We start from the raw sequence: 13,193 nt of genomic DNA, 5'->3' as shown, positions 1-13,193 counted from the left end.
TTTATGCCCTCATTTGCAATACAAACCATAACAAATTACAGTGGGAGTAAATGGAAGGGGGAACAAGTTAGGGACTTCTCTGTTGGCCATGGAGGCCTTTTAAAAACATGTTTTCAAACCCTTTTTCACAAGGTCTATTAGCAGGACAATAGATACGATGTGGTCCCAAAAACAGCTCTCTGAGATAGGGTCCAACATATCTCTTGATGATGTCATTGAATATCTCGCCAGCTTTGATTACATGCCTGGGCCTGCAGTACGCAAAGTTCTTTGTTTGTCAGACATCATCATTGGGTTGAAAACTACAGAACAGTACAAAACAAGAGAACACACATGGTTCATTTTCTTGGATTTTCTTTTTATAATAATAATTCTATAGATATATACAGTTGAAGTCAGACATTTACATACACTTAGGTTGGGGTCATTAGAACTCGTTTTTCAACCACTCCATACATTTCTTGTTTAACAAACTATAGTTTTGGCAAGTCGGTTAGGACATCTACTTTGTGCGTGACACAAGTAATTTTTCCAAAAATTGTTTACAGGCAGATTATTTCACTTATAATTCACTGTATCACAATTTCAGTGGGTCAGAAGTTTACATACACTAAGTTGACTGTGCCTTTAAACAGCTTGGAAAATTCCAGAAAATTATGTCATGGCTTTAGAAGCTTCTGATAGGCTAATTGACATAATTTGAGTCAGTTGGAGGTGTACCTGTGGATGTATTTCAAGGCCTACCTTGTAGACCTCCACAAGTCTGGTTCATCCTTGGGAGCAATTTACAAACGCCTGAAGGTACCACGTTCATCTGTACAAACAATAGTACGCAAGTAGAAACACAGGCAGCCGTCATACGGCTCAGGAAGAAGACGCATTCTGTCTCATAGAGATGAATGCCCTTTGATGCGAAAAGTGCAAATCAATCCCAGAACAATGGTAAAGGACCTTGTGAAAATGCTGGAGGAAACAGGTTCAAAAGTATCGGTATCCACAGTAAAATGAGTCATATATTGATATAACCTGAAAGTCAGCTCAGCAAGGAAGAGTCCACTGCTCCAAAACCGCCATAAAACATCCACTCTACGGTTTGCAACTGCACATGGGGACAAAGACTGTACTTTGGAGAAATGTTTGGCCATAATGACCCTCATTATGTTCGGAGGAAAAAGGGGGAGGCTTGCAAGCTGAAGAACACCATCCCAACCGTGAAGCACGGTGGTGGCAGCATCATGTTGTGGGAGTGCTTTGCTGCAAGAGGGACAGCTGCACTTCACAAAATAGATGGCATCATGAGGGACTAACATTATGTGGATATATTGAAGCAACATCTCAAGACATCAGTCAGGAAGTGAAATCTTGGTCGCAAATGGGTCTTCCAAATGAACAATAACCCCAAGCATACTTAAGCATGGCTTAAGGAAAACAAAGTCAAGGTATTGAAGTGGCCATCACAAAGCCCTAACTTCAATCCTATAGAAATCTTGTGGGCAGAACTGAAAAAGCGTGCGCGAGCAAGGAGGCCTACAAACCTGAATCAGTTACACCAGCTCTGTCAGGAGGAATGGGCCACAATTCACTCAATCTATTGTGGGAAGCTTGTGGAAGGCTACCCGAAACATTTGACCCAAGTTAAACAACAGGGCTACCAAATACCAATTGATTGTATGTAAACTTCTGTCCCACTGAGAATGTGATAAAAGAAATCAAATTTGAAATAAATAATTCTCTCTACTATTATTCTGACATTTCACATTCTTAAAATAGTGGTGGTCCTAACTGACCTAAGACAGGGAATTTTTACTCGGATTAAATGTCAGTGATTGTGAAAAACTGAGTTTAAATGTATTTGGCTAAGGTGTATGTAAACTTCCGACTTCAACTGTATATAAAGTCAGAAGTTTACATACACCTTAGCCAAATACATTTAAACTCAGTTTTTCACAAATCCTAACATTTAAAAAATTCTCAATTGGTTTGAGGTCGGGTGAATGTGGAGGCGAGGTCAACTGATGCAGCACTCCATCACTCTCCTTCTTGGTCAAATACACAGCCTGGAGGTGTTTTGGGTCATTTTCCTGTTGTAGAACAAATTATAGTCCCACGAAGCGCAAACCGAATGGGATGGTGTATCACTGCAGAATGCTTTGGTAGCCGTGCTGGTTGAGTGTGCCTTGAATTCTAAATAAATTACAGACAGTGTCACCAGCAAAGCTCCCCCATACCATCACACCTCCTCCTCCTTGCTTCACGGTGGGAACCACACATTTTCTTATTGGTGTCCTTTTGGGGTGTTTTCTTTGCAGCATTTCGACCATGAAGGCCTTATTCACTCAGTCTCCTCTGAAAAGTTGATGTTGAGATGTGTCTGTTACTTTAACTCTGTGAAGCATTAATTTGGGCTGCAATTTCTGAGGCTTGTAACTCTGATTGGCACACCTGTTAATTGAAATGCAACCTCATGAAGCTGCTTGAGAGAATGCCTAGAGTGTGCAAAGCTGTCATCAAGGCAAAGGAAGAATCTCAAAGCAGCCAACCAGATGACCTGGTATCCACAATCACCTGACCTCAACCCATTGGAGTTGGTTTGGGATGTTGGACCGCAGAGTTAAGGACAAATAGCCAACAAGTGCTCAGCATATGTGGAAACTCCTTCAAAACTGTTGGAAAAGTATTCCAGGTTAAGCTGGTTGAGAGAATACCAAGTGTGTAAAGCTGTCATCAAAACAAAGGGTGGCTACTTTGAAGAATCTCAAATGTAAAATATATTTTGATTTGTTTAACCCTTTTTTGGTTACCAAAAGTCCTCTCACTGTCAACTGCGTTTATTTTCAGCAAAATGAAAACATGTGTAAATATTTGTATGAACATAAGATTCAACAACTGAGACATGAACTGAACAAGTTCCACAGACATGTGACTAACAGAAATAGAATAATGTGTCCCTGAACAAAGAAGGGTTCAAAATCAAAAGTAACAGTCAGTATGTGGTGTAGCCGCCAACTGCATGAAGTATCTCATGTGCATCTCCTCCTCATGGACTTTTCAGATTTGCCAGTTCTTGCAGTGAAATGTTACCCCACTCGTCCACCAAGGCACCTGCAAGTTCCCGGACATTTCTGGGGTGAATGGCCCTAGCCCTCACTCTCCGATCCAACAGATCCCAGGCGTGCTCAATGGGATTGAGATCCGTGCTCTTCGATGGCCATGGTAGAACACTGACATTCCTGCCTTGCAGGAAATCACGCACAGAACGAGCACTATGGCTGGTGGCATTGTCATGCTTGAGAGTCATGTCAAGATGAGCCTGCAGGAAGGGTGCCACATGAGGGAGGAGGATGTCTTCCCTGTAACTTGTAGCGTTGAGATTGCCTGCAATGACAACAAGCTCATTCCGATGAGGCTGTGACACCCCCCAAGACTATGATGGACCCTCCACCTCCAAATCGATCCCACTCCAGAGTACAGGCCTCGGTGTGACGCTCATTCCTTCGACGATAAACGCGAATCCGACCATCACCCCTGGTGAGACAAAACCACGACTCGTCAGGGAAGATTACTTTTGGCCAATCCTGTCTGGTCCAACGATGGTGGGTTTGTGCCCATAGGCGACTTTGATGTCTGGTGAGGACCTGCCTTACATCAGGCCTACAAGCCCTCAGGGTTGTTGTCCTGTTGGAAGGTGAACCTTTGCCCCAGTCTGAGGTCCTGAGTGCTCTGTAGACGGTTTTCATCAAGGATCTCGCTGTACTTTGCTCCATTCATCTTTCCCTCGATCCTGACTAGTCTCCTGTCCCTGCCGCTGAAAAACATCCCTGCAGCATGATACAGCAATCACCATGCTTCACCGTAGGGATGGTGCCATGTTTTGTCCAGATATGACACTTGGCATTCAGGGCAAAGAGTCCAATCTTGCTTTCATCAGACCAGAGAATCATTGTCTGAGAGTCCTTTAGGTGCCTATTGACAAACTCCAAGCGGGCTGTTATGTGCCTTTTACTGAGGAGTGGCTTCCGTCTGGCTACTCTACCATAAAGGCCTGATTGGTGGAGTGCTGCAGATATGGTTGTCCTTCTGGAATGTTCTCCCATCTCCACAGAGGAACTCTGGAGCTCTGTCACAGTGACCATCGGCTTTTTGGTCACCTCTCTAACCAAGTCCCTTCTCCCCCGATTGCTCAGTTTGGCCAATTGCTCAGTTTCGAAACTTCTTCCATTTAAGAATGATGGAGGCCATTGTGTTCTTGGGGAGCTTCAATGCTGCAGAAATGTTTTGGTACCCTTCCCCAGATCTGTTCTTCAACACAATTCTGTTTCCTAGCTCTACGGACAATTTCTTCAATCTCATGGCTTGATTTTTGCTCTGATATGCACTGTCAACTGTGGGACCTTATATTGACAGGTGTGTGACTTTCCAAATCATGTCCAATCAATTGAATTTACCATAGGTGGACTCCAATCAAGTTGGACAAACAACTCAAGGATGATCAATGGAAACAGGATGCACCTGAGCTCAATTTGAAGTCTCATAGCAAAGGGTCTGAATACTTATGTAAATAAAATGTGCAGTTTTAAATAAAATGTCCCGCAATTCTACGCATTCTTCCATGTCATATGTGTGTTTATATGATACCAGGGGTGAAAGCAGAGTAAAAAAAAAAGGTTTGTGGTGCCACCTCAGCTATATGGTTCTAATTAGCACCTTTTTTTCTAAGAGTGTAGCCATACCCTCATACACACAGCTCTCGTGTTTCTTCATTCATTTCTTCATTCAATACATTCATTTCTTCATTCAGTACAAATTATGTTAATTGTAGATTGTGATCATTGAGTAGTATATGATGTCTGTTGATCATACCATTGGACTAGGTGAATCTCATGTAGTGTTAAACACAAATAGGTTGCCTTACCCTGTACCATAATGTCTAGTTGTGTGTTAGTAATCTGTGAGTGATTGATTTTTCAGGGATTCGACTCGTTGACAGGGATAAAAGGAGAAAAGGGAATCATCGGATTTCCTGGAGTCAGGGTAAGAGATGCTATTGAGATGCTAATGACTTGATTCTCCTCTTTGAGTATGCTCCTGAGGGATGTTATGGTTAGGGATAAGAGTTTTTTCTCACCTTGTGACCTGACTTGGAAAAACTCTTGAGCCTAGACAACCTTTACCCAAGGTCTGGAGTTTTTCCTGATCAGGTTACATTTTGGTAATTTAGCAGAAGCTTCTATCCAAAGCATCTTACAGTAGTGAGTGCATACATTTTCATACTGGCACCCCATGGGAATCAAACCCACAACCTTGGCATTGCACGCACCATGCTCTACCAACTGAGCCACACGGAACATTGTCAGGAAAAACCTCAAGTCATAGTCAATATTGCAGAGTAATAGTGAAGAATGGGGTAAGTTGAGCCAATTTTTACATTCAGCATCACTCCGTCAAGGGAAATACGCGGTGTAAACCAAACATTCGGAACACCTTCCTAATATTTAGTTGAACCCCCCTTTTGTCCTCAGAACAGCCTCAATTTGTCAGGGCATGGACTCTAAAAGGTGTCAAAAGCGTTCCACAGGAATGATGGCCCATGTTGACTCCAGTGTGTCAAGTTGGCTGGATGTCCTTGAGGGCGGTGGACCATTCTTGATACACACAGGAAACTGTTGATCGTGAAAGGCACTTAAATATGTTGTCTTGTCCATTCAGTCTCTGAATGGCACACATACACAATCCATGTCTCAATTGTATCAAGACGTAAAAATCCTTCTTTAACCTGTCTCCTCCCCTTCATATACACTGATTGAAGTGGATTTAAGAAGTGACATCAATAAAGGATCATAGCATTCACCTGGTCAGTCACGGAAAGAGCAGGTGTTTTGAATGTTTTGGTGGCTCAACTTACCGCTATGGCTCAACTTACCCCCCCCCACCCCCCCATAGATCATTCATTAGTTTCATATTACATTAGATTTGGAATATATATTTCACCCAAGGAATCTTTAGTTTTCCATTCAAACTACTGTATGATGATGTTTTAAGCTGAGAGTGTATTGGAAAAGGACCCTAATGCCTAACCTGTACTTTCCCTATCGGACGTGGTCACTCTTATGGGTTTCCTCTCACTTCTAAGAAGCTTTTACTTTGTGCAGAGCTTTCCTGCCCTGCTCCTACTTCTTTGCATTTCAGGGCCACATGTTTTGAAACAAAATGCCTGCAGGGGATCACCATCTTGTGGTGCATACACAACATCACAGGCCTACACTCAAAAAGACCGCCTTACTCAAGCTACTCATCTCTTTACTGTAACACATAGGCAGTGGTGGAAAAAGTATCCAATCGTCATACTTGAGTAAAAGTAAAGACATGTTAATAGAAAGTGAAAGTCACCCAGTAAAGTACTACTTTAATAAAAGTCTAGTTTTAAATTTACGTAAGTGTCAAAAGCAATATTAAATGCTAGAATATACTTAAGTATCATTAAATGTCATTTTCCTGTCCATTTTCCAGTCCTTTTGGGTGTCAGGGAAAATGTATGGAGGTAAACAGTATATATTTTCATTAGGAATGTAGTGGAGTAAAAGTTGTCAAAAATATTAGTAGTAAAGTGCAGATACCCCCCAAAAAACGAGTTAAGTAGTACTTCAAAGTATTTTTACTGAGTTACTTTACAGCACTGCACGTATAGTGGATAACAATAGTATGTTATTGTGTTATTAGGGTCTTCCTGGATATCCTGGCTTCCCTGGGCCACCTGGTGTAAAGGTATGCAGCAGTTTCGTCACCATATTAAATACAACTGTGTGTGTGTGTTGATTGTGCTCTAATTACCATGATTTCTCATATGTTCAGGGGATCCTCGGGAGCCCTGGCCTACCTGGTCTGATAGGAACGGAGGGACCCAAGGTTAGCCGGTCTCACTGTAGAAAACAGCGCTCTCTGTACGGTGTCGGCATAGGTTTGAATCTGGCCTACTGCCCTTTGACACAACCTCTCTCTACCTTTCCCCACTGTCAATCTCTCTCTTTATCTGTTCAATAAAGTCAGAAAATACTTGAAAATATATTTCAGAAAGCAACGCTTAACTCTTAACTATTCCCCATCCAATCTTACTGAGATCACCCATTTGATTTTCATTAATGTGGTGTTATTTAGTATCTTATGTGACGTGACGTTAATGTGATATCTTTGTAAATGTCTCCAAGGGGTTCCAAGGAGATCTTGGTCCCAAAGGACTGACAGAGTTCAGGCAGGTTAATTATACAGGTAAGTGCTTTGTTTTCAACATATACAGTCCTCTGGACACCATTGACCCTTTAGTGACATCGTAGTAGATTAATACTCTCACTAACCCATGGATGTTACTGTGTCTTAGCTTTACATTAGACTCCGAGTTTTCTCAAGCATGGGACCTAACATAGTGATATGAGTGATCTAAAAACAAATGTTCTCACACAAACCTGGATTTTCCAAGGCAAAAAATAAAAACCACATAGCATACTTAACTCCATGGTTCTCTAAGAACCTACGTTATGTTAAAAAAAAAATGCACTGCATGCTGGCATGGTCAATAGCCCGTTTACCATTCTCCTCTTCCATTTAGTTGCTCCCTCTCTCCATCGGTTCAGTTCCACTCCAAGAATGGTGACAAACATGATAATGGCATTTTATTTAGCTCATTGACTACATTGGAAATAAGTTTTGTATAGTGCTTTCATGTGTTATCCTCGGGGCTTTGTACTGTTTAAATGTAGTACAATGTTTTAAACCCTCCAAAATAAATAGGCAATCTAGTCAAATTACATTTCCGGGTAGAAGCTGATGAAAGACATGATTTCTGTAACACTCCCCGGATCTCTACTGAGACTCACTCGTAAGGAAACTGAAAGGGAAAGACTGATTGACTAAACGATAAAGGAGAATGGGACTTTGTGGGCATATTGTGTGTGTGTGTCCTGGCATGATGTCATCATTGTTTTTCCCCCTGGCATGACATCATCATCGTGTGTCTTGTGGGTCGGGGTGTGTGTTACATGACCGCCGTACAGCTTGTAGAGGTGAGCACATTGTCTATTAATAAAATTCACTGTATCACTAAAACACCTTGATAAAACTGATTTTCATAAAACAACTGTGATAAGATATGTCACTCTCGTTAGTTAGTCTTTATGGATGTGTCGTTCTTAGAAATAAATCAAATACCTGTGCAGGTTGTAACATCCATTCACACTATCCCAGATATCAAATCAACTGATCATGTTTTTCATGCACTTAGAAAAAAGGTTCCAGTTAGTACCAAAAACTGTTTTTTAAAATTGAATTCTCATTGTTCCTGTAGGGTAACTCTTTTTGAGGCCTTGGAGAACCTGTTTATAATGGTTCTATGTAGAACCATCATGAGAGGGGTTTAGGTAGCACCAGTGTTCTAAGTAGGAACCCTTTTTGGTGCTACTTAGAACCCATACATTAAAAAAGGGTTATTTGATTTGTCCCTGTAAGGGAACCATGTCTGGTGCTTTGCAGAACCCTCTCATGAATAACTTTCTACACTGGATTCCAGGTAGAACCAATAGCAGGTTATATCTAGAACCACACTAGAACTCCATGGTTTGATTACTATTTACATTTAGTAGTATGGCTCATCCATAATGAAACTTGAAGAAAACATTTGAGAAAATGTTTCTAGACATTTCTTCCACTGGTTGTATCAAAGTGAGATATGCCTCCAAGACATGTGATTCAGCATTATAATCTTTAAATAATGGACTATGGAGGTCTAGTGTCTTTATATACATGCTGACACTCCTCACTTAAGGATCTAGAACAATCAACCAAAAATAACCCATGCACATAAACTCAGAGGAAGTTACCTGCGCTGTATCTGTGAGCTGTTGGCTAGAGGGCATGTGCAAGACCAGAATAGGCACATTTGCTATTTATCAGTAGAGTTGAAAGTGCGATAAAAACACATTGAACTTACATTTTTTATTTGGTACATGAAAACGTAAGGAAAAAAGTAGATCACGCACTGATTTTATCTGCAACACGTCAGTTTGGTGGAAACACACAGCTGGTTGGAAAATGTGCATATTCTTTATGCAGATTTGAGAATATTTGCTGTCTATTGCCAATTGGTTGGAAACCTATATAGCTAGTGAAGAGTTACAACTATAACCCATTTAATGCAGTAATTGTGACTCCCATGGTAACCTGTTGTTTCAGGGATGCCAGGGGAGTCGGGGCTGCCTGGAAGACCAGGACCACCTGGAGATGTTGGGGAGATGGGGATGCACGGCCGCCAAGGACTGCCTGGGGTATCAATACCTGGTCAGTGACCCAAAAGTCCCCTGGCCAGTACTAATACCCCCCATCACAAAATACAGTTCAGCCCCAGTGTGAGCGTGCTTGTTTATATACATGTGCGTGTGTGTCTAATAAGGTCTTTGTACTGTAACTCTACCTTACCATGCCATGCTGCCTCTCCTCAGGTACCAATGGTGAGCCTGGCCCAATAGGGATGACTGGCACCAAGGGGGTTAAAGGAGAGCCAGGGATGCACTACCAGAACGGGCCTACACCCGGAGAGCCTGGTAAACCGGGCACAGCAGGCCTCAGTGGTCTGAAAGGAGAGCGCGGCCCCCCAGGTTTGTAACCTCAAGTGCATTTTGTCCCCATCTCCTGCACTTCTCTCATAGAACATAGCCTGTCTTCTACTAATCTTTTGATATTCGATGCATTCATTGTCATAGCATCTGAATGTGGATTTAAACACTCAACACCTACTGTAGACTCAGTTCTGGCTTGTGAATGTGGAACTCGTGTTGGTACTGTAGATAATGTTATTAAGTTATTTACAGCTTGTATTGCAATGTTGTTGTGTGTACACTCTTAGAAGTAAAGGAGCCTGTGGGGGTGGAAAGGGTCTTCGAGAAACCCGTCTGTAATGGTTGAAACAGGAACCTTTTTGTAATGGGAGGGGTTCGATTTTGAACCTTTAAAAAAATATATTGTAGACGTGGCAACCTATCGGAAGATTGGAGGCATTGCTTATTGAAGGCATGGCTTTCAGGTAGTTATTTTTGGCCACCCCATTGAGTAAATGACATAGAGTACCACAGTATGAGTCATAATACCCATAAAACCTAGCGGTCAAACAGGGAAATGGTTCCAATCGTTTTTCTACCATAAATTTTTCCCATAGGGGATTTTAGAAACACTTAAAATAAGGTCAGTGTTTTGTGTAGGCTTACCCTAACATGACGTTTTGATAACCATGTAAATCTCTCTCAGACAAGGTGACTTTTATCAATATATTCGCCTGTATTTGACCCCAACCAATGAAATGCTAATTAGTTGTTAATGTGACTATCAGAAAGAACTACAAATGCCATGATGATCTAGACGAGACTGCCTGTAACGGTTTTCTTCTGGTGAAAGAGAGGCGGACCAAAATGCAGCGTGGTGGTTATTCATGTTTTTAATAAAGACGACTATACATGAACAGACTATACAAAACAAGAAAAGTGAAAACCTAAACAGTCCTATCTGGTGCAAACACAGAGACAGGAACAATCACCCACAAAACCCAACACAAAACAGGCTACCTAAATATGGTTCCCAATCAGAGACAATGACTAACACCTGCCTCTGATTGAGAACCATATCAGGCCAAACATAGAAATAGACAAACCAGACACACAACATAGAATGCCCACCCAGCTCACGTCCTGACCAACACTAAAACAAGGAAAACACATACGAACGATGGACAGAACGTGACACTGCCAAATAGAGGCAAAGGTAAGAATCTCTGGATTAACTATCTATTGCTCGCTAAATATAGTAATGAATAAATTGGCTACATTCCTTAAATGTACCTGTTAGCAAAGGTGCCAGCTAGAGATGTTGTGCAGGAGCTTGCAGGGATTTGTAGTCTTACTTTGTCTACTTTGATGCTAATTAGCATTTTTGAATCTGAGAGTAAATTATGCCGAATATATTGATAAAAGTCACCTTGTCCCGGAAAGATTTACATGGTTATCAAAATGTCACGTCAGGGTAAGCATACACAAACACAGCCCTTATTTTAAGTTTTTCTAATATCCCCCATAGAAAAAATGCATGGTGGAAAAATGGTTAAAACCATTTCCCTGTTTGACCGCTAGGTTTTATGAGTATTATGACACCTCCACTGTGGGTCTCTATTCCTGTTCAATCATGTTAAGTTTGTACACTGCAAATTAAAATGTTCCTTGAATATTTAGGCATATTACAAATTCTAATATAATATTCACATTATTAACATTACTGATGAGTAATAAAGTGGTAACTATTCCAACTATAGGATTTGCATATGCTCTTGAGGAACTCCTACACCTCAGTATGTATTGAAGATACAAACCTGTCACTGTTCAACCAATACAACAGAACAGATGAACAGGAATGACATTAAAAGTGACATTTGAAAGCCATGCCCCTACTAAGCCATGCCTGTAGTCCATGGTTATTCTAGGAACCCTTTGCTACATCGAAACATTAAAGGTTCCTCCAAGAACCCCTCAACTAACCAAAGGTGCAAATATACCAATGGTTCCTTGAGGAACTCCAGGGGTTCCTTGAGGATCACCAGGATTCCTCGAGTCACCACTAATTCTATGAGTGTAGTTTGCTTCCATTTTTCATCATCTTGTCAGCTAATATTCCACTTGTGTTTGTTTTGCTAAGCCTATGTCTGATCTGCATGCCTTTGTGTCTCCTGCAATGATGTCATCATTGTGTCCCACCCTGGATGATGTCATCATTCTGTGTGTGCTCCTCGTATGACATCATCGTGTGTCTTGTGATGTGTGTTGGGTGGGCGCCACATAGGTTGTGGAGGTGAGCACTCCTGCTTCACTGGTTTGAATTAATTCTCAAGATATTCTCAAGATAAACACCATCATTTAGACATGCACTTTATTAGATCCTGGAATTCCTTTGAGGGGAGTCTGCATTGTAGTAGCAGTCATTTTTACAGTACCCAAAACAATGATTTAATTTGACCATAGGATAAAAACATACTGTATGAATAGTGCACTGTGGATTCTATTGAATTGATCTCTCAAAATATTTGTGTACGTCTTCACTCAGCCTTTGGGATATTCGATTAAGGTGTGTAATCATGGTTGTGCTGCAGGTACGTACTGCACCCCTGGTTCACCAGGAGAGCCTGGAGCAGATGGAGATCAAGGTCCTCCTGGATCTGCAGGGTTCCCTGGTAGCAAAGGTGAGTTGTTATGTAACATGGATTTATTCATGTGGAATTATTAGAACATGTGTCTAGGGCTGTTGCAGTGACTGTATTACCGCCACACCGGCAGTCATGAGTCATGACCGCGGTAAAATTCCACATGCACTCTGGACATGCTTTGGTAGTACCCAACGTGCTAACTACCATCAGGTCCTAATGGTCTGGTACTCAGTGCTCTATTGTCCCTCTAACCACTGACATCAATGTAAATACAATAACAAATTACGTCAAACACTTACATCAAAACAGTGTTTTGCTTTTAAAACTCACTTGTGAGGATCAATTTGAAGAAAGAAATTCAACAGCAGGTTGAAACTGAGTGTAAAAGACGGTTGCTGTGGATGTTGTTTTCAAAGCCTAACACAATGAAATGGACAGCACTTTCTAAGGTGATGATTAATTCAAAACACCCATAAGCATATTAGAGCATATGCATGTGCATAGGCTTATGAGCCCAAGTCCCAAAAAACCTGGAATAAAATTTCTGATTGTGCCGTTATACAATACATCGCCAATACATACTGCGAATGGCAGAATAACAAAACTGATTTACGATGTCTTGGTTTCATAATCCAAAATTAAATACATATGAGTTATCGCCTTCGAGTGTGGACTGTATTATTATGCATACTGGATGGACTGGTTACCTTATGCTATGCTCCAAAATGTCTATACACGAGTCTGGGAGACAGCGTATAGCCCTAGGCAAGGGTTTCCCAAACTCGGTCCTCTGGGCCCCAAGGGATGCACAATTTTTTTTTTGCCATAGCAATACACAGCCGATTTAAATAATCAACTAATCATCAAGCTTTGATCATCGGAATGCACCCCTTGGGGTCCCGAGGACCGAGTTTGGGAAATGCTGCCCTAGGCAATGCTGTTGGTTCGTTGAAAAGTGCGGATGGCT

The 13,193-nt window shown here is 41.4% G+C and overlaps 1 protein-coding gene across 4 annotated transcripts in view; it reads left to right on the top strand.

The window, feature by feature from the left end:
- The window catches only part of col4a4 (collagen, type IV, alpha 4), a 148,572-nt gene that overhangs the window by 62,358 nt on the left and 73,021 nt on the right, over positions 1 to 13,193 (top strand). For 3 of the 4 annotated variants that reach the window (XM_052467075.1, XM_052467074.1, XM_035791406.2), the window contains 8 exons: positions 4,969 to 5,031; positions 6,718 to 6,762; positions 6,850 to 6,903; positions 7,203 to 7,263; positions 8,046 to 8,054; positions 9,220 to 9,324; positions 9,486 to 9,641; positions 12,173 to 12,262. In XM_052467075.1, the coding sequence (XP_052323035.1) occupies positions 4,969 to 5,031; positions 6,718 to 6,762; positions 6,850 to 6,903; positions 7,203 to 7,263; positions 8,046 to 8,054; positions 9,220 to 9,324; positions 9,486 to 9,641; positions 12,173 to 12,262 (583 nt within the window). The remainder of the gene's footprint in view (positions 1 to 4,968; positions 5,032 to 6,717; positions 6,763 to 6,849; positions 6,904 to 7,202; positions 7,264 to 8,045; positions 8,055 to 9,219; positions 9,325 to 9,485; positions 9,642 to 12,172; positions 12,263 to 13,193) is intronic. The other variant, XM_052467076.1, reaches the window with a different exon arrangement.

This window comes from Oncorhynchus keta, chromosome 18, assembly GCF_023373465.1.
Source record: "Oncorhynchus keta strain PuntledgeMale-10-30-2019 chromosome 18, Oket_V2, whole genome shotgun sequence".
NCBI lineage: Eukaryota > Metazoa > Chordata > Actinopteri > Salmoniformes > Salmonidae > Oncorhynchus > Oncorhynchus keta.
The sequence above is the reverse complement of the archived record's forward strand: the minus strand, read 5'-3'. Positions and strand labels throughout refer to the sequence as shown.